This window comes from Hemicordylus capensis, chromosome 1 (genome assembly GCF_027244095.1).
Source record: "Hemicordylus capensis ecotype Gifberg chromosome 1, rHemCap1.1.pri, whole genome shotgun sequence".
In the NCBI taxonomy this organism is placed as follows: domain Eukaryota; kingdom Metazoa; phylum Chordata; class Lepidosauria; order Squamata; family Cordylidae; genus Hemicordylus; species Hemicordylus capensis.
The window spans coordinates 12,511,609-12,539,073 of NC_069657.1; the positions used below are offsets into that span (position 1 = coordinate 12,511,609).

The 27,465-nt window shown below is 44.5% G+C and overlaps 1 protein-coding gene across 3 annotated transcripts in view; it reads left to right on the forward strand.

Annotated features, from left to right (window-relative positions):
- The first annotated feature begins 7,259 nt into the window (after window positions 1–7,259).
- Window positions 7,260–27,465, forward strand: part of MNAT1 (MNAT1 component of CDK activating kinase) — a 191,285-nt gene continuing 171,079 nt past the window's right edge. Inside the window, exon 1 of one of the 3 annotated variants that reach the window (XM_053259488.1) lies at window positions 7,260–7,731. In XM_053259488.1, coding sequence (XP_053115463.1) covers window positions 7,643–7,731 — 89 coding nt within the window. In that variant the 5' untranslated portion in view covers window positions 7,260–7,642. The remainder of the gene's footprint in view (window positions 7,732–27,465) is intronic. The other 2 variants (XM_053259507.1, XM_053259497.1) reach the window with 2 other exon arrangements.

Here is a 27,465-nt window from a genome sequence, read left to right on the forward strand (position 1 = left end):
TTGACAGCATGGGGCCACGAAAGTGCCAAGTTAGCCCTCAATCAAAGGCTCCTAGATATCAGACGGCAAAACAATCTAAGTTATGTTACAAATAGATTTTATCTTGGGAACCAAATATATAACTCCAAAACAGCTAGTTACCTTAGCAAGTTAATGGTGCCTAAGTATAGAAGAATGTTCTCATTGGCATGTTTTAATGCTCTCCCATCAGCGGTACTGGAGGGTAGGTTTAAGCCTACCTTAAATTCCTTTTGAGGAACGGGTATGCCTGTTTGGAGATGAAACAGTTGAGTCTATAGAGTCTATAGAGCCCCTGGTGGTGCAGTGGTAAAACTGCCACCCTGTAACCAGAAGGTTACAAGTTCGATTCTGACCAGGGGCTCAAGGTTGACTCAGCCTTCCATCCTTCCGAGGTCGGTAAAATGAGTACTCAGAATGTTGGGGGCAATATGATAAAAATCATTGTAAACCGCTTAGAGAGCTCCAGCTATAGAGCAGTATATAAATGTAAGTGCTAGAGCCCTTATTTTATTATACTGTCCTTTCTATTCAGATTATTATATTTATCTTCTATCTCCTTTATGAATAAATTTTCCAGGCTGTTCAGATGAGTTTTTTGTTTGTTTTCTTCTTGCTGAGCATGACTCTGATGTTACATATAATGTAGCCAAATTTTGTGAGGTGGCCAATAGAATCAGACAGACTCTAATACTTAATCCAATTTAGTATTAGAGTCTTGTATTATGGGGAAGCTAAAGATGAATGTAGAATTAATTGCTATTAATGTTTAACGTTTTTAATCTGCCTGCTTTGCTTTGCTGGTCAGAGACTGAAATAAAACTGAACTACTAATCTGATTTAAACACAAAGAGAGATGAGAATAAATCCTGCCAGGCTAATCTTATCAAATTCATTACGGCTTCTTCTAATAACTACATTGTTATCAAGATATTTACAGACAGACTGCTTTATAATATAGCTTCTCTGATGCTGACACTAGTCCGCATTCATCCTTGGTGATCTGTCCTCCGCTCCAAATTTTTGTGCATGGTTTGTTTTTTCCAGCTCATCCCCAAACATTTTGTTCAGCCATATTGGCTTTTTAAAATGTCCTCCATTTTTCTCTCTTATTAGAATTGCTTGACTGTGCTTGTAGTAATTCATATCTTCAAGAATTCCCACCTATGTTGGGCTCCTTTTCTTTTTTATCTAGCCATGGAATCGTACCTAATGCTTCTCTGAGCTTATTAAAATCAGCTTTCTTGAAATCAAACACACACACGACTACATTCATCTTCCCCATAATCTAAGAATTCCAGTACTATATCACCAATTTCCCCTCAGAGTTCCCACTGCTTCTGCCTTCCTTCACCTTCTGAAACAGGAAGTTGTCAGCAAGCATCTCAGGAATTTGGTGGAGATTCCATGCTTAGCAGAGTGTGTCTCCCAACAGATATTAGGGCATTTGAAGTCCCCCAGTCCTACTAATTCTTGTTGTCTAGAAAGATGTCTAGAAAGATTTCCTTGTTTCAGAAAAATATATTCTGCATGACTGCACCTTTTCCTTGGTAGGTTGGTCTATAGTAAACTCCAGCTACAATGTGTGTGGGTTTTTTAAAAAAATCCCTTCTCCGTTTATTTTTATCCAAATGCTCTCCACTGGACTACCATATTCACTTTCTTGGATTTCGGTGTAGCTACACACATCATTGACATTTAATGCTACTCCCCCTCACTTTCTTTTGTGTCTTATTTTTGAACAAGCTATATCCTTAAATTGCTACATTCCAATCTTGGGAGTCATTCTGCCTTTATACTGATCAAGTCACATTTACCTTTCTGTACTAGGAGTTAAAGCTCACCTTGTTTATTCCCTATACTCTGTGCATTAGTGCAGGGGTTCCTAACTGTGGGTACCCAGACGTTGTTGGACTACAATTTCCATCATCCGCAGCCACAATGGCCAAGGGCATTGTGGCTGAGGATGATGGGAATTGTAGTCAAGAGAACATAAGAACAGCCCTGCTGGATCAGACCCAAGGCCTATCTAGACCAGCATCCTGTTTCACACAGTGGCCCGCCAGATACTTCTGAGAAGCCAACAGGCAAGAGGTGAGGGCATGCTCTCTCTCCTGCAGGAGCAACTGGTATTCAGAGGCATCTTGCTTCTGAGGCTGGAGGTGAGCTAGAGCCACCAGACTAGTCGCCATTGATAGACCTGTCCTCTATGAATTTGTCTAAGCCCCTTTTAAAGCCATTCAAGCCAGTGGCTGCTCAAGGTCTCTGTGCACCTGAAGAACGATGCCAAATGTTGTTTCACCTTCCTTCCCACTTTACCCCTTTGAAAGTTTGCTCTTTTCCTCCTGAGTGAGGAGCCAGAGGGTTTCTTGCCACCTTGCTTACACTCGATTAATGTGCTGCCTGAGGTCACTGCCTCATCTCGCCTCATGGAAGGGCCATCTGGCGACCCATAGCTGGGAAATCCTGCATTAGCGTATGGAAATTGGAAGCCATGGAAATCATGCACCTTGATCTCTGCCTGCTACTATTTTATTGTAGGGTTTGCTAGGTGACCCCACAACTCCCCCACTTTCTCCTGTAGCTCCCAAGTACTGTTGTATTTCATCTTTGGGCTTTTGTCTCAGTTCTCCAAAGGATTTAGTTTAAATTCGGCTTGCCAGGTTCTGTCAAACACATTCTTCTCAGTCCTCATCAGGTGCAGCCTATCTCCCACCAGTAGTCCTTCCTTAAGAAAGCTTAGACCAGGGATTCTCAACGTTGGGGCCCCAGAAGTTATTGGACTTCAGCTCCCATAATCCCCAACCAAAGGCCACTGGGGCAGGGGATTATGGGAGTTGAAGTCCAACAACATCTGGAGACCCAATGTTGAGAACCCCTGGCTTAGCCTGTGGCTCCGGAAGTCGAATATCATTGACACTACCTGTGTGACCAGTCATTCACCTCATATATTCTTCTCTTTCTTTGTAGTCCTCTAACTTCTAGAGGAATTTGATATCTATTTCTGAAGAACTGGAAATGTTATGAATCTGATGGACGCATAACCAGAGCACCCATGGGCAAGAGGGAGGCACTGGCAGACTTGAGATAACCTGCAGATACATCAGATTCACAAAAACCTGAAGAAAGAAATCCAAAGGAGACAACCCCTCCACCCCACAGTCCCAATGTGACTCAGTGGAGAGGAATGTTCTTCATCTTCCCTTGGAGCGAGGTAGTGTAGCAAGACCAGAGTGGAATTTTATTTATTTATTTATTTATTTATTTTACATTTATATCCTGTTCTTCCTCCAAGGAGCCCAGAGCGGTGTACTACATACTTGAGTTTCTCGTCACAACAACCCTGTGAAGTAGGTTAGGCTGAGAGAGAAGTGACCGGCCCAGAGTCACCCAGCTAGTATCATGGCTGAATGGGGATTTGAACTCAGGTCTCCCCGGTCCTAGTCCAGCACTCTAACCACTACACCACGCTGGCTCCAGCATGGAATGTTAATAGACTCAGAGAGCAGTTAACAGACAACCAGGTGGGTAGAGCAAATGTAACTCAGTAGGGAAGGGGTGCTTGCACATACACACACAAAGAGGGAAATTTATCAACTTCAATAATACTCCCTCAAGAGAGTCACAACCCCTTCCACCTTTGATGGGGAAAGGTGCCTAAAACTTTCATCATGGCCAGGCACAGGCTCAGGTAACACATGCACACCAGGGATATGCTGCAACATTTTCTTGTGGGTCCATACTTGTGGCTGTTAGCCATTATGGCTAAACTGAACTTCTATGTTCAGAAGCAGTATACCTCTGAATATGAGATCTGAGGAAACATGATAGAAGAAAAAGCCTAGCTTGTGGACTCTCAAGATGAATCTTGTCAGCATTTGTGGGAAATAGGATGCTGTACTAGGGGGATTTGGGATCTGATCCAGCAAGGCCATTCATTTAATTCAGTGAGACTTACTTCTGAGTCAACCTGCACCTTATTGGGAAGGGCCTTTCCTATTTAAAAATTGCTTTGATTGTTCTGCACGAAAGCCACCAGTTTATTTTCTTTAAGGCATTTGAAGCAGTTATCCATCATATACTTATTCTCAGCTAGTGCTAGTGTCTTGTGGATTGCTGCCAAAATGAGTGGGATCCATAAAACACTTAAGCAGTACTTTAAATGTAATCCCTGTTTCTGAACTGATTTGTAGATCTCAGCTGAACCGATTCCCACAAATCTCTTCCTCTTCAGTTTTTTTTGCTGTTATTAATATAAAAAGGTAATTTTAAAAGAAGAAAAGTAAACACGTTTATTAAGAGAGAGAAAGTGACTATTTTAAAAGCTGCAAACAGAACTCCATACAAGTATTACCTGGATACCTGAAGGATAGCAATAGCAATAGCAATAGCACTTACATTTATATACCGCTCTATAGCTGGAAGCTCTCTAAGCAGTTTACAATGATTTAGCATATTGCCCCCCAACATTCTGGGTACTCATTTTACCAACCTCGGAAGGATGGAAGGCTGAGTCAGCCTTGAGCCCCTGGTCAGGATCGAACTTGAAACCTTCTGGTTACAGGGTGGCAGTTTTACCACTGCGCCACCAGGGGCTCTTACCACTGCGCCACCAGGGATGATGTCAAAAAGAATAGTATAAATATATTGTTGATTAACAAAACAGAAATATAATGGGCAAGACATTGGATAACATAATGCAATATATTTACATAAATAGGAAATGTTTCCTTGAATTGTGAGATGAGTTTAAATAAATAATGGGTTATTGCAGGAGAGAAGCTTCTCAAGCAGCAATCAAACACATTTACTTGGAAATAAGTTCCCACTGAAATCAGTGAGAATTTACTGCTGAGTAAATATGGTTAGGACTGGGGTGTCAAGTCCTGTAATCTGATAAGATTGCATGGAATCTGGAATTCAGTTACTGATGGTGTCATAATTAGTTTGCACAGCATCTCTCAGGAAATACATCACATTTTTGGGTTTCAATCTACAAGTCAGTTGAGCACTTGGACTTAAGATCTAATTATAATCTTGCTAGAATTCTGTACAATTCAAAAGCTCATGTAGCTAATCCAATAACTGTCATAAATTTTTAAACCTTTCTTTTTGTGGCACCAGAACAACCCCCATTTGGATTTAACTGCATTATCTTCAAATTAAAGTACTACCATTTATCTGCCTTGTGAATCTCCATACTTTTTGATGTCAGTGGGGCTATCTCAATCAGATCCAAGCACTGCAGTTTAACTAGTTAATAGATCACTGGGGCTTCTCTGATACTTTTCAGAAACTGAAATGTCTAAATCACTTTTTTTACAGAGTAAGATGCAATACTTACTTGGGAGTAAGTTCCTTTGAATTCAATGAGATTTACTTGCAATTAAATATGCTTAGGAACAGACTGAAAAGGGCACATATTTGGGATTAAGCTCCATTGAATACAATTGGATTTACTTCTGAGTAAATGTGCACAGGATTGGGTTGCATGAGCCTTTTATTTAAATGGGAGATAAGGTTAAGTATGTACTTAATTATCTACAACTGGAATTAAGGAGAATGAAAGTGTCTACCTTTGACTGAAGAGTTTGTGATTTTGAATTATCTCTGTGCACTAATCGTCCATCACTTCTGTGTTCATCCCAGGGCTTTTTAAAAGGAAAATTCAGAACTGCACAATGTATGCAAATTTAATTCATGCACACAGCATGTGCCACTAAATCACACACCTGTGCATTTTCCTTACTTGTGTACACATACTTTGTTGTTTAGAGCCACATTGTATGGCATTTAGAAGCCAGAGTGGCAGAAATAAAACCCTTAGAACAGGGAATTTGACAGCACATTGCAGAAGTTGCTGAAGAGACTCTGTGAGGAGTAGCAATAGAGTCTGCAAGGTAGGCGGAGAATAAATGGGTATACTTAGAAGCCTATTCTGCTCCCTGTACTTTTCTCATTGTTATATCGGTCACTTTTAACATCATCTAACATCATACAGCGTGTGCTTTATTTGAACGTTTGAACTACAGAATGTTTTTTTTAGAACTGCACTTTTTTTTTCTTTTTTAGCGGGGGAGGCGGAATTATGCATTTTGCTCTGGTTCAGCCTGATCTTAAGCAACTTTCGAGTTACACTCAGAAGCAGTAAATTCCAGTTTAGCATGCGACCGTATCATAAACGTAGTGTAGACGCTGTATTAATAAATCTACTTTGCCTACCTATCTTAGCCAAGCCTCAGATCGTTATCTGCACTTCCATTGGCTTTCCTTTGCCCGATCGCCGCTGCAATTATAGAATGATTTCTATTGCACGTGCGTAGTCTGAGCCTGTTTACTCGGAAGCAAATGCCACTGTCTCCATTAGAATTGGCTCTCTGTACAGGCGCGCTGAAGCCCATTGTCTGACATCCAGACTGAGTTACTCCTGAGTAGTCTTATTTAAGTTAGATAGTAACTTTAGTAACTCCTGAATAGTACTCAGTAAGTTAGTCTGGATGTCAACCAGTGGACTTAAGCATCCCTAACTCTGCACAGGGTTGCAGCTGTCGAGGTACAAATTGCAGTCTTCTCTTTGTCCTGACAATCTTTTAATCCTAGTTTAGCAAGTGAACGCTGCAATCCGATGCACCTTTAAAGGTAAAGTGTGCAGTCAAGTCGATTTCGACTCCTGGCGCCCACAGAGCCCTGTGGTTTTCTTTTGGTAGAATACAGGAGTGGTTTACCATTGCCTCCTCCGGCGCAATGTGAGATGATGCCTTTCAGCATCTTCCTATATCGCTGCTGCCCCATATAGTACCAGCGGGGCACTTTTACTCGAGGGTAAATTATGTTGAAAGAATTGGGATTTACTTCTGAGTAAACATGCATAAAACGGTGCCTGCAAAGGAGTGTGTGTCAAAACCTCAGGAATCTAGTTTCCTCCTAGGTGAGTCCAACACTAACTGCGCCCAGTCTTATGCATGCTTTTTCAGAGAGAAATTCAATTCCACTGAGTTCAGTGGGACGTATTTCCCAATACGCGTGCACTGCAGCATGGGCTTGCAGGCTCGCTTTTTCTTTAACCCATGCGAGTTGCCTCCCACCTTTTGTGTCTACGGAGCCCCCTGGTTGGTTTAGTCCTTAAACAGGGAAGCATGATTTGGTGAGGAATGGTGGATGCCACTAAAGCCCCCCTCTCCGTCTAACTTTGCCCCATAAACTGAGTACTAGTGATTGTAAGCTCCTCCGGGCAGGAACTGCGTGGTTTCCCAGACTAAGACCGCGCTTCGCGCTTCTGGTGGGCAGTGGGCACACGAACATTGCAAACAGTGGGCTCTCTGATAATCACTCCTCTCGCCCCCTATTCCTCTTCCAAGACCACCTTTTTAAAAACAACATGCTTTTTTCCTACTTTCTTTTCCAAAACGCACACACTAAATTTAGCAGCGTCGCTGAAAAGAACAGGAGTCGGAATTCTCCCCCGCCCGCAAAGCGGAACCCTTCTTTCGCAGCTTGAGATCCGGCGGGCCGTTGTTTGAGGAGGGACGACGGTGCTCTCTGCAGAGCAGAGAGAACAGCAGATGCGGCTGCTCTTGCAGCAGCCCGAAGTCGTGGGAGCGGCTTCGGCGCCAGGGCAGGCGGCATGGATGACCAGGGCTGCCCCCGGTGCAAGACCACCAAGTACAGGAACCCCTCCCTCAGGCTGATGGTCAACGTCTGCGGGCACACGCTGTAAGTGCTGCTGCGGGCATTGGGGAAGCGGGCTGGAGGAAAGAGAGCAAAACCAATAGTCCAGTTAGCCACTGGACTCCAATCCAATGGCTCATCCCTTCCCATATCCGCTGGGACTCATCCTTGCTGCCCAGAAGCCAGCCAGCTGCTCTTAGCCCCCGATCACCTGGCTTCCTGCTTGCAGAGGTTAAGGGGCAGGTGGTGTGGGAAGTGCACTCTGTATATGCTCAGAAGCGTGCCTACCCTTGCTTCCCCGCTTTCCCAGCAGTGAAATGCCAGCCTTGAAAATGGGCCTCTTGTGGCTGTTGTTAAGCAAATCGGAGACACTCTCTACAGTTTCCTGAATTCTTCCGTTTCCTGGCAAAGTGGAGATGGAAGTAGCTGTGCAGGAGTTCATATTGCTGAAAGGAAGATGTTGGAGGTTTTGCATCTCTAGTGGTTCTGTCAAAGGGACCATGTGGGTTTACGGAAGTGTGTGACTGAGAGGATGGGACTTCTGCACATGGCCCATGTTGCCTCAGGATTGAGATCAGGCACCAAAAACTCTAGTCCAAATTAAGCTGTGTGTGCATGCATGGATATGCTCTTCAAGTCTTGCTACTGATGTTTTGTGAGGCTTGTTTAGGAACTCCTTTGATAGTAACGTGGAACTTGTCTATGTGTTTGTGCCTTTTTGTTATATCCTGGGCTTTCTTTGCACATCAGAACTTAATGGAAAGGCAGCCTGTTAAATAAGATGTGTCTACTAAACAGAAAAAATACACTTAGTAGTAAAGTAGAATGTAACTGTTACTTGATACTTCAGCTTTTGCTGTCACATGTATTAAAGCACTATCAATATGCGCTTTATAGAGTAAGAGAAGCTGGACAGATAACTTTCTGCTTTGAGGTGTCACAATATAAAAGTTGAGGGTGAGACAGGAGGAGATAATGTACTGGAAGTATTTTAAAGAGTTCGGCAAAATTATCATTTTGCAATGTTTATTCCATCAGGTCTTTCCCTAATGCTATACATGTATTTGTGACTGCCCTGTTTGAATAAAAGCATTTCTATGATTTTAGAGTTGTGTTTACTGTGTCTTTTAATGAATTTTGTTGTAAGCTACCATGAATTCATTTATGGTGACATTTTAAAATAAATACGTTATTAGTAATAGTGATAGTTATGGTAGATTCAAGTAGTGCTCTTTAATTCTTTTTCATCTCTGTGCGGAATGAGTTTTGTTTTGGGTGGGAGTTTCAAGGCAGTGCGCGCGCACATGCATTCAGAATGGGGCCTTTCTGATTCGACCTGAGTGGGATCTCAAATTAACTGAGTGGACATAAAAAAACTTGTGAGTGCAGGCATGTGTACACGCCTTAGAGGGAACACTGGATTCAAGGTACATGTTGAAATGATTACCGTAATAATGTTTATGATGATGAAGGTGATTGATTTACATTTTATATCCCACTCTTCCTCCAAGGAGCCCAGAGTACTACATACTTAAGTTTCTCCTCACAACAACCCTGTGAAGTAGGTTAGGCTGAGAGAGAAGCGACTGGCCCAGAGTCACCCAGCAAGTATCATGGCTGAATGGGAATTTGAACTCGGGTCTCCCTGGTCCTAGTCCAGCACTCTAACCACTACACCACGTTGGCTCACTGTTTAGAGAAACAGTGTTCTAGGAAATGTATTGGAAAAGTGTGAATGGGCAAACTGTTGTGATTGCATCTTGTTTGTGTTATATTGGAGTGTTTTGAGGATTGGGTTCCCGCAGTGGGATTCTGTCTGGTTCAAAAAGTACTGAGTTTCTGTGTCAGTGTGTTTGAGTATTCATGGGCAGAACTGGATTCTTCTTGAGCCCTAATCAGACATTATGTTGTATGTGCATTGTGGTGTCTGTGCACATGTATGTGTGTTTTGTGTGAAGGATTGTTCGTGTGTTCTTCTAAAAGTGAACCTGGGTACAGGCCTCTTAAATGCATGGTACTGATAGGAAGTGTACTGCTGTACATGTGTGCAATATAACGTGTGACTTCTCCATAATATGTAGTCACCAAACTGACTTGGTGTCCTGACAGCATTATAATGTTATATCTTTGGCTTCAACTAGCAGGTTGGGGAGATGCACAGCTTACTGATATTAGGACACCAAGTAAGTTGTATTGCACATTATGGAATGGGAGTAGAATTGAATACAGGACTGCCTTTTCTGGTCTGCAGCTACTAACGTAGGCATGCTTAGGAGTAAGCCTGTTGAATTCTGGTGGATTTACTTTTGAGAAAACATGCATAGGATTGGGCTGTTAGGCCAATTTGACAAATTGCAGGTGCCAGGAAGCCATGGCTCCTAGAAATTTAACCATGATGCCTAGATCTGGATATTTAGAGGTGAGGTAATCTTGTTTAGTCCCAGGCAACCCTGTTTCTGTTCTAAGTATGATATTTGTAAAGGGGATTAAAAGAAGCCCATTTACCCTAAACAATGCTTGTCCAGTAATTGTAAGAACATAAGAACAGCCCTGCTGGATCAGGCCCAAGGAGGCCCATCTAGTCCAGCATTCTGTTTCACACAGTGGCCCACCAGATGCCTCTGGGAAGCCCACAGGCAGGAGTTGAGGGCATGCCCTCTCTCCTGCTGTTACTCCCCCGCTTGCCTCTGAGGCTGTAAGTGGCCTACAGCCCTCCGACTAGTAGCTGTTGATAGACTCTCCTCCATGAAGTTATCCAAACCCCTCTTAAAGCCATCCAGGTTGTTGGCTGCAACCACATCTCGTGGCAGAGAAGTTTTGTCAGATAATTTTGTCAAGTGTCCATTATCTGGCTCATAAGTTCTTGGTCTGGCTCCTGGATCCAAAGAATTCCAGGAGGCCTGTGTTAGACTGAAGCCCTACATGCCTTTACTTGGATGAAAGCCCCACTAAAACATACCTAGAATTGTGCTGGGAGTTTGGGGCACAATCTAGCCAAAGTTAGTAAAGTGTGCCGTCGAATCAGTTTCGACTCTTGGCGACTACAGAGCTCTGTGGTTGTCTTTGGTAGAATACAGGAGGGGTTTACCATTGCCTCCTCTCCGTGAAGTATGAGATGATGCCTTTCAGCATCTTCCTGTATTGCTGCCGCCCGATATGCGTGTTTCCCATAGTCTGGGAAACATACCAGCAGGGATTTGAACCAGCAACCTCTGGCCTGGTAGTCAAGCTATTTCTCTGCTTTGTCACTTCTTATTTCAATGGAAGAATTGAGTGTGTGCCTAAATCTCGCTCATTGAAATTAATGGTATTTGAATGAACTTAATTTTGGCTGGATCATGTCCAGCCAAAATTAAGACTCTAGTCCAGGGAAAGACACTTTCCGTATTGTATGAGCATGCACAACTTTTGATTGCTTTGGTAGTTCCAAACATACTCCCAAGTGTATTCTTTCCTGCCTGGCTTTACACGAGACTATAAGGTTTATCTCTTGGACTCCCTGCTTAGGTTTTATTGCTTGCAATGAATTTTAGTTGGGAAAATGTAGGTTTATCGCACTACTTTGATGCTTAAAAAAAGGAAAGGAAATACCTGCACGAGAGGGGAAAATGCATTCACGTAATGCAAAGACTTATGTTGAACAGGACCATGGAAAAGAGGTTTATGGCCAGCTGTAAAATGTGCCACATGGTCTCCCAACGTTAGGCATCAAAGTCCTGCATGATAAATACATACATAATTTAAAAAACGAAACAGAACACCTCAAACCACCAGTTAATAATTTTTCCACTTTCCCGGCTTTTTTGGTATACCATAAAGGGAGGAGGAAAACTGTTCCATAAAGTTAATAAAGTGTCCCAATAAGGAGTTAGCTCAAGGCTATACTTAAACATAAATAAATAAATAAATTTTGCGCCAGGTTAATTGAACTTCTATGACAAGAGTAGTTGACTTCTGCTGACTGCTTAAAATATGCAAATTGAGCTAATTTGCATGACCTCTTACTTTGCAGGGTTAAAAAAATATTTCTCAGTAAAATAATTATATCCTGCCTTTCTCCAAGGATCACAGGCTGATATCCTGTCTAAATTTACCAGAGAAAGGCCTATTGAAATTTACAAGCCCTTTAGAGCGGGGGTGCAGTCAGTGGGCATACTGGCAGCCCAGGTGCAGACTGCCACTGGTGTCTCTCCCATTGCCTGTGCGTGGGTGTGTAGGCCATGCCCCTTGCATTGGCATCAGATGCATGCCAACATAGGTGTTATGGCCAGCAGCAAGAAAGGAGGGTGCAGTCTCAGCGCAAAGGAAAGAAGCACCCGGTCCTTGGAAATCTCCCACTCTTCCTAGGAGTGAGGAATGGGTGCATGACCTGCTCGAGTTAACGGCACATGAAAAATGGGCCCTCATAAAAGTAAATAAACTGGATAAATGGTCAGAAATCTGGGATAACTTTCTGTTGGAGATGAACTTCCAGTGCATCGACCTTTTGCACCAACTGTCCTAATGACCACTAGGGGCATTGGGAGTAGAGACGGTGAGTCAGGGTCTCCCTATCTGCCCCTACACTATGACCCCTGAACTGACTCTGCAGCACTTCCTGTGCTGAGTCACAATCCTTCCTTTCCTCCTAGAGAGCAGATGGAAACATCTCTCTCTCTCTCCTTACCTATCCACTATGTAGTCCTTTAGATTAGAGATAGGTCTTTCCTGTCTAAGTGTATTTAACCAATAAATGTTTAGTGTTTAGTTACACAAGGATCTCCATGTGTTTTCTCTAAATAGCTGCAATATCCCAACCACCCTCTGCTACCTACTCTGTAACTGGAGTGTGTGCTCATTCCTTAGTGCTCTGCTGTTTTACCTATTGTGGGTAAAAATCAACAACCTCTAATACTTTCTTGAATTATTCTTAGAATAAAAAACACTTTTGATTTACCCACATTTATTGGTGCAACAGTATGTCCCTCCCTCCCCTTCAGCTCCCCTTCTCACTCTTTCTCTTTCCCTCTCGCTCTCCTTTCTTTTCCCACCTCCTCACAGCCAGCACAGCATGCAAAGGCTGACTAGGGGCGGGAAGGTAGGGCTCAGGGGTGGGGCATGGGGGAAGGGATAGCAGGGAATGGGGAAAGAGGTGTGTCAATTACAAAATGTCAAACATCTGAAAAATCTTTGGAAGGCTGTTGTAGAAACACAGGTGGGAGAGGTTAACCACCCCCAAACTGTGTGCTGAGATGAATGAATTAATAAAACAATTAAAGGTTCCTTCCTGTGGCATCCATCCACAGCAGGTAGATTCCTTTGATAGTGAATAATTCAGGTCTGTCTTTGCCCGCCCTGTGAGGAAATTAGCCATGCCATAGAAGTACACTTTTGCAGATATAAGTTTGCAGAACTGGGTGTCTAGTTTTTTAATGGAGGGGGAAAAAGTATGCACCAGCAATCAGAAGTTTCGGGAATATTGCCCGATAGAGTTCCTTGAAGGTCACATACTCTGCCAGGGAACGCAGGGCTTTTCAGCAAAGCAACACTGCCTGTGAATGGGATCGGGAGAGAGACCTATTTTCCGCTGTAATCGGAGCCCATCCTTAACAGTAGAGTTGTGTACCCAGCATGCCTCAGGAACACAGTCAATTATCACAGCAAACATCCGGTCTTAGTAGGCAGAGACCTCACAGCCCCAGTTCCGTTCCTGTCTTGCTTCAGTGAACAACTACCAGAGAGAGCTCGTGCCTTCTACAACTTCTTCAGGCTTGTCCAACTTCTAACCCTCTTTTCCCTTTCCCCACTCCTTTTCTTTTTTGTGCAAGGGTGGGAAGAGAGTCTTTATTGTTAATTTTACCAAATTCTAAATGATTTTTTAGTTACTTCATATGGCCAGTTGGATATTTCCTATTGAGTTTGTCTTGTTTGTGTTTGGGATCAGTTCCCTTATGGACCCATCCCAAGCAGCCACGGCCTTGGGTTCCCTGTCGGAGGGTCCCCCTTTGGAAGCCCCACTAGCTCAAGAGGCTCAACCAAAGAGAAAGTGCTCACATTCTGCTTTTCCCGCCAACAGGGCTGCCTCTCCGCCCACCTCTGCAAACTCCGTGGCTGTGGATAACACTTCTAAGGCTATACACAAAAAAGCCAAGAAGAAGATGAAGCACACGCTTCCCGATGGGGCACAGTTGCTTCCTAAAAAAAAGAAAAAGAAAGCAAACGGATGATTTCCCGCCTAAGCAAACACCTGCAAGCAGTCTGCCAGCAATGGCAGCCACGCCGCATCCTCTCTCCACGCCTACTAGTGCTTGAGGGAGCAAAAACGAAAGCGGAACAGATGGGTGCCATTTTATTGCCTGTGACTTTGCAATCTGGCACGAACATGGGGGAGGGGAACCGGTCATACCGCTTCATCCTGGAGCCCAGCCAGCACCATCAGCCCCCACGGATCAAGGGCAATTGCCTCCAAACTCTCCTACAGCTCTATGGGGCCAGTCCCTCCTTTAACTGAGTAATGCGAATTCGGGGAGGAAAGAGGATGCTAATCCTCTGATATCAAAGGATACGTCTAAATGGTTAAAGGACACAATTGCCAAGGAGTTTCAATCCCTGCCACCCTCACTCTCCTCTGTCACCCCTCCCCATGCCAGTGAGAAAAACCATTCCGGTGGGGCAGAGGGGTTGTTTCTTGCCCAGACTCAGCTGCTCCCACAAGCGGCGCCCAGAATCTTCCTCGTCCTCATCTGAGGACATTCCTCCGCAAAAGACCTCCCCACTACAGGGCAATCCAATTTATCCTCCTACACCAGTACAGTCTGAAACCCCTCAGATCCCTAATCCTATTGATCCTCCTGTCCAACCTATCATTCATGTTAACCCTGCTTCAGAGTCTGAGGAGGGCAAGTTATCGGATGAGGAAACCTCCCTCCAGCCAACCAATTCAAACCGCTTCCATTAAGAAGAGGAATATTAATGCAGTCCACACTAGAGACACCAACTCCCAATCAAGGTCTAGATGAAAAAGTATTTCTTTCCTCTTCAACTTCTTCCGCTTCTGTACCCTTTCCGCCACTTTTTCATTCCACCATGATAGTGGAATGGGTGGCTCCATTTGCGCACAAACCTGTTACTCCTTTCCCCACTAAATTGTATTCATTACCACAAGAGATTTCTACTCTTCTGGCTCCCCCAGTGGTAGACGCTCCAGTTGCCCAACTAGTCTCTGGGGCAATTATGCATAAAGAAGGCGAGGAACAGTTAACAATTCCTAAAGACAAAAAAATGTGAATTTCTTTTGAGAGAGGCTTACGATGCATCAGCTACGGTCACTAAGGCTGTAGCTGCCATCTCTATTTTTGCCAGGGCTATAGTTCTCTGGGCCTAAGAACTATCACAGTATATTCCACCTGATAACACCAAACTCTGCCAGGGTATCAACAAGATGGCAAAGGTGGCAGCCTTTATGGCTGACTCTAGTCTAGACTGCATTCAGCATGCATCTAGATCTATGGTTTCAGCGGTTGCTGTGAGGCGGTGTTTATGGCTGAAACATTGGAAAGTGGATTCAAAATCAAAGTTGAATTTGGCACCCATTCCCTTTAAGGGAGCCATACTATTTGGATAATCCTTTGAGCCTGTCCTTATAGAAACAAAAGATAAGAAAAAGGCCATGCCATACTCCAGACCTGATTCACGCAGACCTTTTAGAGGGAATTCAGCTTCCTTTCATTCCTTTCATCCTTCCTTTAGACAGCCAGGTTACTCCACCAGCTCCTCATTCCGTGATACCAGAGGCTTCAGCTCCAGAACAGCAGGCTGACCCCAGTGGCAGCAGTGAGGCAGAGGTGGATTCAGACAACAAAACAGGCACTTCCAGTCCCCTATCTCCCAATCCCACAAACAGTGACTCCCCACTGGTCAGAGGTAGGCTCCTAAAATTTGCAGATGCCCGTGCAAGAGTCACTTCCAACTGCTGGATATTAAGAACAGTTTCCGAAGGACTGTCTCTAGAATTCTCCTCAAACCCACCAGGTAGTTTCATTTTCACCCCTCTGTCCAAGCTACCAGCCAAGCGCCAATGCATGTACCAGGCAATACAACATCTTTTACAGATCCAGGCAGTGGAATATGTCCCATCGACAGACTTATGTCAGGGCGTATATTCTATTCTGGTTTTGGTCCCAAAGATGGATGGGACATGGAGGACAGTACTGGACCTCAAGGCTCTGAATCAACACATTCTCAAATGAGAGAATGGAGAGGAGAGCTGGTCTTGTGGTAGCAAGCATGACTTAAGCAGTGTCTGCCCTGGTTGCATATGAATAGGAGACTAGAAGTGTGAGCAGTGTACAATATTCCCCTCAGGGGATGGAGCTTCTCTGGGAAGAGCAGAAGGTTTCAAGTTCCCTCTCTAGCTTCTCCAAGATAGGGCTGATAGAGATTCCTGCCTGCATCCTTGGAGAAGCCACTTTCAGTCTGTGTAGTAGACAATACTGAGCTAGATAGACCAGTGGTCTGACTCAGTATATGGCAGCTTCCTATGTTCCTATGTCTATTCAGAATGGAGTTCCTGCAGACCATCAAAGAGGCAGTGAGGGATATGGAGATTCTGTCATCAATAGATTTATCAGAGGCATACCTACAGATCCCAACCCAACCATCAACGCTATCTCCAGTTTTGCATCAATAACTGTCATCTCCTGTACAGGTCTATGCCCTTCGGGCTTTCATCGGCCCCGAGGGTATTCACAAAAATCATGGTAGCTCCGATTGTCTTCAAACACAAACCATCCACATTCACCCGTACCTAGATGACCTCCTCATCTGGTTGTCATCCTTCCACCAGGCCCAAAAGGACCTCCTGAGAACCTTCCTTCTCCAGTCACACAGGTTTGTCAACTGCCAAAAGAGTCACCAACTCTCGACACAAAAATTACACCACCTAGGGGCCATCTTCAACACTTCAGTAGGCCTGATCTCATTGACACCAGACTGGAGGAAGAAAATATTCCATCTAACATCAGCAGTATTGAGTGGCCCTTCAGCAGATCTCATGCCCATGATATCATGCCTAGAGTGCACCCCATGGACCAGATGGCATTCATGCATCCTACAATGGTGCCTCCTTCCCTACCAGGACCAGATCATAGCCCACACTCATCTGGAAATTCCCATTCCCCTACACCTCTGCCTCTCTCTTCTCTGGTGATGGTCCACAGCTCTTCAAAAGGGTCTACCCCTGCATCCCCCATCTTGGGTGACCGTCACCACAGATACCAGCCTCTCAGGGTGCGTGGGGTGGGTTCACTGCCTCAGCCATTTTGCACAGGCCATGTGGAGTCCTCGAGAGCAAAGAAAATGAATCAACTTATTAGAACTGCGGGCCATCCTTCTGGCACTGATTCACTTCCTTCCACTCATTAGACAATGCCATATCCTGGTTAGGACAGACAATGTGACTGCAAAGTCTCATGTAAACAATCAAGGCAGAACGGGGTCAAAGGCACTTATGAGGGAAGCCGCTCTCCTTTTCACCTGGGCAGAAAGGAATATTTGTTTGATTGTGGCCAAACAGCTCAGCAGCTTTGTTAGCGGACTGGCTCAGTCACCAGGGAGTTGACCCAGAGGAATGGTCACTACATCCGGAACTTTTCCAATGGATAACCCAAGTTCTGGGATCACCAGTACTAGACCTCTTCTAAACAGGCCTCAACAGCCAATTACCGAGGTTTTTCTCCCGGTTCGTGCATCCAAGAGCAGAAGTCACAGATGCTCTATCAGCACCTTGGCCAAAGGGGCTCCTATACGTGTTTCCTCCTACAGGCATCATATCGAAGGTTATCCACAAACTCCAGCACGAGAAGGCAATCATCATCCTAGTGGCCCCCTTTTGGCCACTGAGACTGTGGTTTGCTGATCTAGTTTCTCTGTCCAGCCATCCTCCATGGCAGCTCCTCAAGCGCTGAGACCTTCTGTCCCGGGGCCAGTCCTGTAGCCTGACCCGGATTGGCTCCAACTCAATGTGTGGACATTGAGCAGGTGTCCCTAATTCACCATGGTTATGCCCCAAAGTACAGGATACCATCCTAGCCTCTAAACGTCCTTCTACTACTAGGATCTACCAGGCTACATGGATGGCATTTTCCTGCTGGGTTAGGAGGAAAGGGTTTACATCCACCATGGCTTGGGTTCTGGAAGTATTGTCCTTCCTCCAATTGGGATTAGACCTGCAGCTACGACCAAGCACCCTCTTTGGGCAGACATCTGTATTATCTTCTGTCTTGGGCCTCGATGGCCCTGGCTCCCCTCTCCTCCCCTCTCACATTAGACGCTTCCCAAAAGGAGCAAACAATTTGCACACCCCCAGGTGCAAAAAGGGTCTACCCCTTCCTGGAACCTGAATAAGGTGCTTAACGCCCTCACCCAGACCCGCTTTGAGCCTTTACTGTATGTTCTGCATCTCTCAAGATTCTATCATACAAAGTTCTGTTTCTTGTAGCAATTACTTCAGCTCGTTTTGTTTCTGAGCTGGCTGCCCTTTCAGTATGCAAAGAGCTATGCCTATTAGGCATGTGCCTGAAACGCTTCAGAGGCCATTGTAAAGGCCTCCAAAACGTTTCAGCACTGGGGGTGGTATTTGGCGTTTCGGCACTGGTGGGGGTAGTACTTTAAGGGCGGGGGAGGGTGTATTCACCCCCCCGCCACATTTTCCCCACCAGTGCTCTGTAAACTTTAAGCCCCTCGGGGCAGCAGCGTTCCTCCCTGCCGCTCTGTTCCCCCCCGTTGGCCAGAAGTGGCCAGAAGTAGCGAGCGCGTGTGCGCCCATCGTGTGTGCTGTCGTGCACATGCACAACAGGTGCACGCGCACTCGCTACTTCCGGCTGATGTGGGGGGGCGGGGCAGCAGGGAGGAATGCTGCCGCCCCGAGGGGCTTAAAGTTTACAGAGCGCCGGCAGGGGAAGTGCAGCGGGGGGGGGGTTAGTACACCCTCCCCCGCCCTTAAAGTACTACCCCTGCCGGTGCTGAAGACTCTCAGTGCACGTCCCTAATGCCTATTCTAGAGTAGTGCTGCCATCCGCAAGCTGGAGCCGACCTTCATACCCAAGATCAATTCCTCTTTTCATAGATCTCAACCAGTGGTTCTTCCATCATCCTACCAGTCTCCAGTCCACAGTAAAGAAAAGAAATGGCATACCCTGGATGTTCTAAGGGCTCTGCGCATATACATCCGAAAGACCAAACCTTTTCCGAAGTCTGATTCCCTATTTGTTTTCTTTTTACCAGCTTCCTTGGGGAACAAGGCATCCGAGACCATTCTCTCCAAATGGATCAGGGCCGTGATTTCATTGGCGTACGGATAGTTACATATTCCGGTTCCTCGAGGCATCACAGCTCATTCTACCAGAAGTGTGTCAGCATCCACGGTGTTTTCAGCTAGCACCCCATGCAAACTATCTGCCAGGCAGTTATGTGGTAGTCAGTCACTCCCTTTGTCTGTCCCTATAAGATTTCTTCATTCCACGTGAACCAGGTGGCCTTGGGATGCACTGTTCTTCAACAAGTAGTGTTGTAGCGGATTTACCAGCTTTTGTCTCACAGCAAGCCCACGTGAGGGGAAGAAAAATGCTGAATCATTTCCTCCATGCTTTCAGAAGAAAGGCTTCTCCCCAAAATTTCCTTTATCTTTGTTTATGTAGTTTATATGCTGCCAAGCCACCTAATGGTGCAGCAGGGAAATGCTTCACTAAAAAGCAGAAGGTTGCCTGTTCGAATCCCTGCTGGTACCATATTGGGCAGCAGTGATATAGGAAGATACTGAAAGGCATCATCTCATACTGTGTGGGAGGAGGCAATGGTAAACCCCTCCTGTATGCTACCAAAATAAAACCACAGGGCTCTGTGGGTGCCAGGAGTCGAAATCGACTTGACGGTACACTTTGCCTTTATACGCTGCCACCATACCCAGTTATCAACAGAGTTTAAACACCACCCACCCACCCCAGTCTTGGGTGAAATTCAAGGGAAATTCTCTTTTCCGTACTATTGGAAAAGTACAAAAGCCTTCCACGTGCAAGCTTACACGTGGTGAGAAAACTGGTAGAATTGCTGAACGTAATGAGGCGTGTTGCATCAGAGAAAAAGCCCCCTTTCCCTGAGTTAAAAATCCACTCAGAGAAGCTTGTAAAATGTAAAGAACAAAAAGAAAGAAACTTTTATTCAAAATACCACAGACAGCTTGTGTCTGAGGCTCTCTCATCTTTAAGTTACAGGTAAAAGAAATACTCAGTAGGTTACAAAAATACTTCAAAAAGCACCCCAGATGATATTGGGGTGGCACACTTTAAAAATCATGGTTATCCAGTTGCAAAGAACATGGACATAAGAAAACACAAAAAACACCTTTAAAAGTTTACAGAGCCTTTTTGCAATGTCCTAGGTGGATGGGCACAGGTTTGGCTTAGTTTTAGCTTAGTTCACTACAGGTAAACTACAATAGAACAGGTTCAGGGATATGCAGAGCACACAAAAGAAAGAGAAGTTTCTAATGCAAAATTTGACAAACAACTGTTCTCTAGACTAATCTCCAGAAGCCAAAAGCCCTCGAGTCCTTCTCCCTTGAACTCACCCCAGACTCCAGAAGAGAATGCAAGTTTCCTGTTCTCCATACCTTTCCAAGAGTTGCAAAGCTTATTCCATGAGAGAGATTTCCAAGCCAGCTTTTGACCATGAGGAAGCAAAACTCCATTGCTCCTCCAAAAGCCTTCCTGCCTGTGCTTCTCTCAAACAAATACTCCTTCTTCCCAGAATTCCATGCATCACCTCTCCAGGGCCCACCCACTTGGTATATTGATTGGCTGCCCTGAATTTCCCAGCGTGTCAGTCAAAACAAGGGTTCACTCCCTGTTAACTCTTTAGGGGAGAGGAGGGACTGATCAGAGGCTGATAGTTACAAGTGTAATATCCGCTTCCCGCCCAATACCACCAGTTACACAAACTTGGTCATGTCCCTACTGTTAAGGATGGGCTCCGATTACGGCAGAAAAAGAGACCTTGGCCTTACCTATGAAGGGTTCTTTTTTGCCGTGATTGGAGCCCATCTGGTTTTCCCTGCTGTATTACATCCTGCATTATCCTTTTCACTCAAGTTCAGAAATATTCCCTTTTTCAAGATGGTTGCCAGTAAGGGTGGTGGTCGACTCCCAGAGCATTCAGTCTTTCCTTTCCTTTCTTATGTGTTTGTATTATAATCGTTCTCTGAGTTGTCTTTTAGCTCTCTGGTCTTCATAGCATTCTTCCATATGACAGTCCGGAACTGGGGCTGTGAGGGCTCTGCTTACCAAGACCGGAAGTTTGTCTGTTCCTGAGGCATGCTGGGTACACAATGCTACTGTTAAGGTTGGGCTCCCATTACAGCGAAAAAGAACCCTTCACAGGTATGGCCAAGGTCTCTTTCTCAGATCCTACAGATAATAGACCATATGAACTAACATCCATTTGAGTAAGATGTTGGAAGCAATAAGACCTGGGAAACTATGCAAACCAGAAATAAAATACCTGGCTCAATATGGTGGTATATGTAATATTGTGGGGATCACAAGGATTCGCCTATTGAAGTAATGCCACTGAAAAAGGCCATGCCAAGGCCGAAACGCATCTGGCAACATTAGATAAGTACTGGAAGAATTTTTTCCTTGTGTGGTTTGTGACTGATTTTGACTCTCTACAAGACACGAAGTTTGTATTTCATTTAAAACTGATTGGATTTTCCATCTGTTTAAACTGGACACTTAGAAACCTGGAAGAAAATCTCATGAGTCTTGTGGATTGCAAGTTGCAGCACTTTCTTTATATTTATTTTGAAGACTCCGGCAATGAAGTCTATTTTGTACATATACTACATAGGACTTTTTTTAAAAAATTATGTTTTTAATTGATATATATGTTCATTAAGAGTTTTAACATTTTTTATACATACAGTTTACATTGATGTTTTAGCTAAGCTTCTTTATTACATGTTTCCTCTACAGATTTCATGGTGTTCAGAGGTTTGATAGATTTCTATTATCTATCTATAGGTTTTATTGCTTTTGGAGGCCTATGCATACTATCAGATCAGGTGATTATATTTTAGTGGGTTCATTTTTGGTATGTCTGTGTATTTGGTGGAACTCATTTAGGTCCTTTCAAGCTTTACAGTGGTTTCCTACCATAAAGATTACTTTAGATGCAGAAGTCTGGGGTTGCTTGGGTTGGCGGTGAGGAATGGGCCAAAGCTGACAGTGCTGCTGCTTGCAATTACTTGATGATCTGAGGCAGTTCTTCTAACAACTAGTTAAGACCTGATTTGTGGTGTTCCTGTTTGGCTGAATGAAACTACTTCATTTTAAGTGGTTAAGCACTGAAGTCTAAATTGGTGCTTTAATCTCAAGCAGCAATCTCAGAAACCTTTAAGGGCATACTTAATTTTACTCTCTTGATGATGATTCTTCTTGAGGTGTTGATTAGTTTGATGTACAGGAGCGAATCGCATACAAATCCCAGTTCCCTCTCAAAACACGGTAACGTGCTCTACCCGTCATGGTATGTTAGCTGTGAGAATGGCTTTTGGCTTTGCAGGAGCAATAGCAGCTGAATGATTTTTGCTTGTTGCTTTTGGAGAAAGCAGTGTATGAAAACTAGCGTGGGGAGGGACACGTTGGGGATTACTTGAAAGCAAATGTGTTTAGTTTATGCTAGATTTCCCCCCTAAATATAAGTTTTGTTTTAGTCAGCATCCGTCCCCAGCCCACAAAAGATGTTGACTGTTTACTCCATGGTACACAGTGGGCCTGGAGCGGTCTGCCTGCAAAGCAAATGCTCTTGGAAAGAAGGATGAACTATTTACAGAAACTCTAAATGGTCTGGGATCTGAATATCCTGGGGACCATCTCCTTCTCTATGAACTTCTCTGAGCACTCAGGTCATCTGTGGAATCCCTGCAGACGAACGCTTCAACATCATCAGGAGAAGCATAACCTCCCTAAATGCCTGCCTGGAGGCAGTGATGGGCTGGATGAGAGATTACAAGCTGAGACTGAATCCAGATAAGACAGAGGTACTAATTGTGTGGAGTCAGAACTCAGGAGATGATTTTGATCTGCCAGTTCTGGATGGGGTCACACTTCCCCAGAAGGAACAGGTATGTAGTCTGGGGGTGCTTCTGGACACAAACCTCTCCCTGGTGTCCCAGGTTGAGGCAGTGGCCAGAGGTGCCTTTTATCAGCTTTGGCTGATATGCTAGCTGTGTCCGTTTCTTGAGATAAATGACCTCAGAACAGTGGTATATCTGCTGGTCACCTCCAGACATGACTACTGCAATGTGCTCTATCTGGGGCTGCCTTTGTATGTAGTCCGGAAACTGTAGTTGGTTCAGAATGCGGCAGCCAGGTTGGTCTCTGGGTCATCTCAGAAAGACCATATCACTCCTATCTTGAAAGATCTGCACTAATTGCTGATAAGTTTCTGTGCAAAATACAAGGTGTTGGTTATAACCTATAAAGCCCTAAACAGCTTGGGCCCTGGGTATTTAAGAGAACGTCTTCTTCGTTATGAACCACACCACACATTGAGATTATCAGGAGAGGTCCATCTGCAGTTGCCACCGGCTCGTCTGGTGGCTACTCGGGAACAGGCCTTCTCCACTGCTGCCTGGAGGCTTTGGAACACACTTCCTGCTGAAATAAGAGCCTCCCCATCTCTTACAACTTTTTAAAAGGCAGTCAAGACACATTTGTTCACACAGGCTAATTAGATACAGTTTTAATAGTTTGATGGTTTTCAGTAGTTTTAACGTTGTTTTAAACTTTAACTTGTTGTACTGTCTTAACCTTTTTATTGTATTGTAAACAGCCCAGAGACTTGCATTTTGGGCAGTATATAAATATGTTAGATAAATAAATATAGTGTTCAGGGTGGGCGTGACGCTTCTGAGTGCATCCGCACCAGATAGGGCCTGCAGGCACACTCAGGATGCCGTCCTGGAGCACAGCGTCTCACATCTGGAGGGAACAGAGGAAGTGGCCTTATACTGAGTAAGACCATTGGTTTATCAGTATTGTTGACTCAGTATTATCTACACTGATTAACAGCAGCTCCCCAGGGTTTCAGGCAGGGGTCCCATGTTCCCTCTAAGAGGGATTCCCAGATGTTGTTGACTACAACTCCCACAATCCCCAAGTAAAAGCTGCTGCAGCTGGGGATGCTGGGAGTTGTAGTCAACAGCATCTGGGAATCCCTCTTAGAGGGAACACTGCAGGGGTCTTTCCCAACCCTGCCTGGAAATGCCAGGGATTGAACCTGGGAGCTTCTTCATGCCAAGCAGATGCTCTGCCTCTGAGCTGCAGCCCCATAATAATAGGGAATGGTATACAGGCAAACCTCATTATATGTGGAACCGCTATTTGTGGTTTCGCGTATCCATGGGTGTCAAATAGACACCTGACCTCCTTCTCTGTGAATACGAAAGAGTTAAAACCTATGTATCTGAGGTTCTAGAAGGCCAGAAATGACCGTGGAGGCCATTTCTGGCCACCAGTTTGTCTACAGTAGCCATTTTGTGGCTTATTTCATTATTATTATTTTTTAATTTGGACAAAATCCACAACTTTGGGGGACTTTTGAGCAGCATTGCTGGTTGCCAGGAGACCCATGTCTGTTAGGGGGGCACTTTATTTGGCCTGTTTTAACATTTTTGGGGCATGTTTTTAGGAGTGGGGTTGAGTCTAGGAACCTAACCGCTGTGATCCCATAGACTCAGTGACTCATTATCTGTGGTTTTGTTACGGGGGGGATGGAACCCTCCGTAGATAATGAGTTCCAGGAAAGGCCAAACGAGAGTTGAACTACAAACGTTTCTCTGCTAACTAGGCAAAGAGGCACCTTGAAGTGGTGATTCTTTTATTTAGCAAGAGCAACTGGCCCTATTCAACCCCAGCCTGGCATCCCTCCAGAAGCTGGTGATGGTGTCTCCCTTGTGTTTCTTTTAGACTGTGAATCCTTTGGGGACAGGAAATGACGTTGTTGTTGTTGTTGTTTGTTAGTAAACCACTCTGATAACTTTTTTGTCAAAGTGGTATATAAGTAGGAGTAGCTGAGGATGATGGGAGTTGTAGTCCAACAACAGCGGGCGAGCCTCAGGTTGGCCACCTCTGGAATATACCATGATTTTGTGACTCTTACGTATTTCTGTCAAGAATGTTTGGATAACAGGACACAATCAGATTATATGTATGTAGTTAAGATGCCATACTGTACTTGAACCCTAGTGTCTCGGATATTGCAATAAATGTCATTGAGTCTGTGAGGAGCAAGAAACCCTTGGTAAACTTTGTTGTGTATACTCTTTATCAAAAAGACCTGTTTACTAAAGGTAGAATAACATGAATTGGTCTGATGGGAACATTGGCAATAATCCAGTACCATCCCTCATTGATCAAGAAGCAACCTACCGTATTTACTCGAACAGAAGATGACTCTGAATTTAAGACGACCCCAATAAAAAGTAGAGGTTGAATACAGGTCATACCTGCATTTACTTGAAAGGAACAGGACTTGGAATTTAAGATCACCTCCTGATTTCTAATATTTAACTACTTGGACAAAACCCAGTCTTGTATTCAGGTAAACACGGTAAATTTCTGTCCAAGCGTTCTTCATTGTAATGCTTGCAGGCCAGTAGTGGTGCCTAAGTGCGGCTCCCTGGTTAACTGTTGGTTGGGCCTGTATGAAGTTCTAGCCAAAGCTGAATACTCTGCACTGTCCCCCTGGCGCCCTGTGGAGGTGACTGGAATGCTGTGCTTGGCCCAGTTACAGGTTGGGGTGGTAGGAAGGAAATGGAGCGCTCTTGAACCATCTTGGAAGACATGCACAGTGCCCTGGGAAATGTAGCCCTTCCCAGGGCTTCCTCCCTAGAGCTCTTAAGAGAGGACTCCGTCTCTCTTAAAGGGCCCTCCCCACACTGAGAAAAGTGCAGTAGTGTGCAGAGGTCAGTACAGTGGGAACTCTCATGGCGCCACATACATGTGGCTCTCACATGAAGATACTTTGCCGAAATGGCCCCCACCTGAAGAGCTCCAAAGATCCCTGCTCTATTCTATTTCTTTTAACATGTTCTCTTTCTGTTGCACTGGTTTAGCTGATTTTTGAAAGGCTCGGCCACTCCTTTATGAGTGTTTAATGAGTCGTCTTATGATTAAGAATGAAAACATCCAGGAGGGTCTTTTCTTGTGTTATCTAGTCATATAATAGCTCTGGTGTTTTTTAAAAAATGGGGATGAGTAATATCTGCAGAAATGTTTGCAGGAATGCGGTGTTTCGATGATATGTTGAATTATATTGTAGACGGGACACAAGAGCATTACTGAGTGGAAAGGATTTCTTTATTATTTATTGCATGCCTTCCTTTGTTTCCTGAAGCCAGCCATACCCTTCACTTCAGATGTGTGCCCTCTGGGAACCGTAGTAGGTATGACTTAGATGAAATTGCTGCCCCAAGCCTGTTGGATAGCTAGGGTGGGGTATAAACAGACATTTTGTGTGCAACTTAAAAAAATAATAATAATAATGCTGTGAAATAGTACTTTTCTTGGCTGTTGCTAAGATGAGCCTTCCAACATAAACTAGACTACAGGCTGCCACTTCGCAAGTTCCCCCATCCATCCTGTAAGCTTCTCTATGAACAGTGAAAGGATAAGAACTGGAAATCAATTGATGACCATTTTTTGATGTCTGCCGTGTCTACAGCATATTGGCTTCCTGAAGTACCAGTAAATACTCTTGGAGGAGGGGAAAACCTGCCCCTCACCCCTGCCACTATAGGAGTTGATTGTTAGAATAAAAAAGAACCAGGAAGAGACCAGCACAATCAATACTGGATCCAGATTGGGCAGCTAGTTGGCATCTTCTGCAGTAGGCCTCAACAACATTTCTTTGGGGCTGTGTTGTAATACCCACATGGGCCCCCTAGCCTCCTCTCCCTTCTGCTCCCCCTACTCCTTCTTCCTTTTCTGTTGGCTCTGTTGCCAGAACCTCAGGGGTATACTCATGAATCAAATGGGCCATAACCCAAAATTTGGCTTTAAAAAAGCCAAATCTGGCAACAGAGCGCAACAACTAGTAGGCAGGCAGGTGGGAGGGCAAGCAAAGTGCTAAGACCATCACTGATACCAGGCACTTGATCACCAAGCTGCAGAATCTGAACAATGCTTATGGACCCCCAAGCAACTTCCTTGAGATTGACATCATCACCCCACAGATGGTTTGGGTTGGTAGGGACCGCTTCATGTCCTATGAGATCAGGGTCAAAACAAACCTCTCCAGATTGAAGGAGTCGCGTGTCAGGAAAATAAATAGCAACTTTAGCCCCATTCAGACATTATGTTTTACGAGTGAACAGATATCTGTACATGCTTTGTCTGGATTCATTTTAAAAGTAAACTTGGATATAGGCTTTTCAAATGCATGTGTTGGGCCTAAACCTCTTCTTTTTATATATAGGATTTTATATTGCAATTGCCTTGTTTATTCACTGTGTTAAGAAAATTGTGTAGCAGTCAGGAGTTCACAGTTCCTGTTCAGCATTTTCCACTTTTAGGGTGATGAAATGTAATAGTTTGATTTTGGAGGGAAGTGGAGGTTTAATTTTATTGGTTATGTTTTGAAAAAATGGAGGGATCTTAAGTTATATTGATTGGATGGTTTGGAAAAGTGGGAGGAAAGTTTGTGTATATAAGTAGGCTGCTTTCAGCAGAGTTTTAGTGGGAG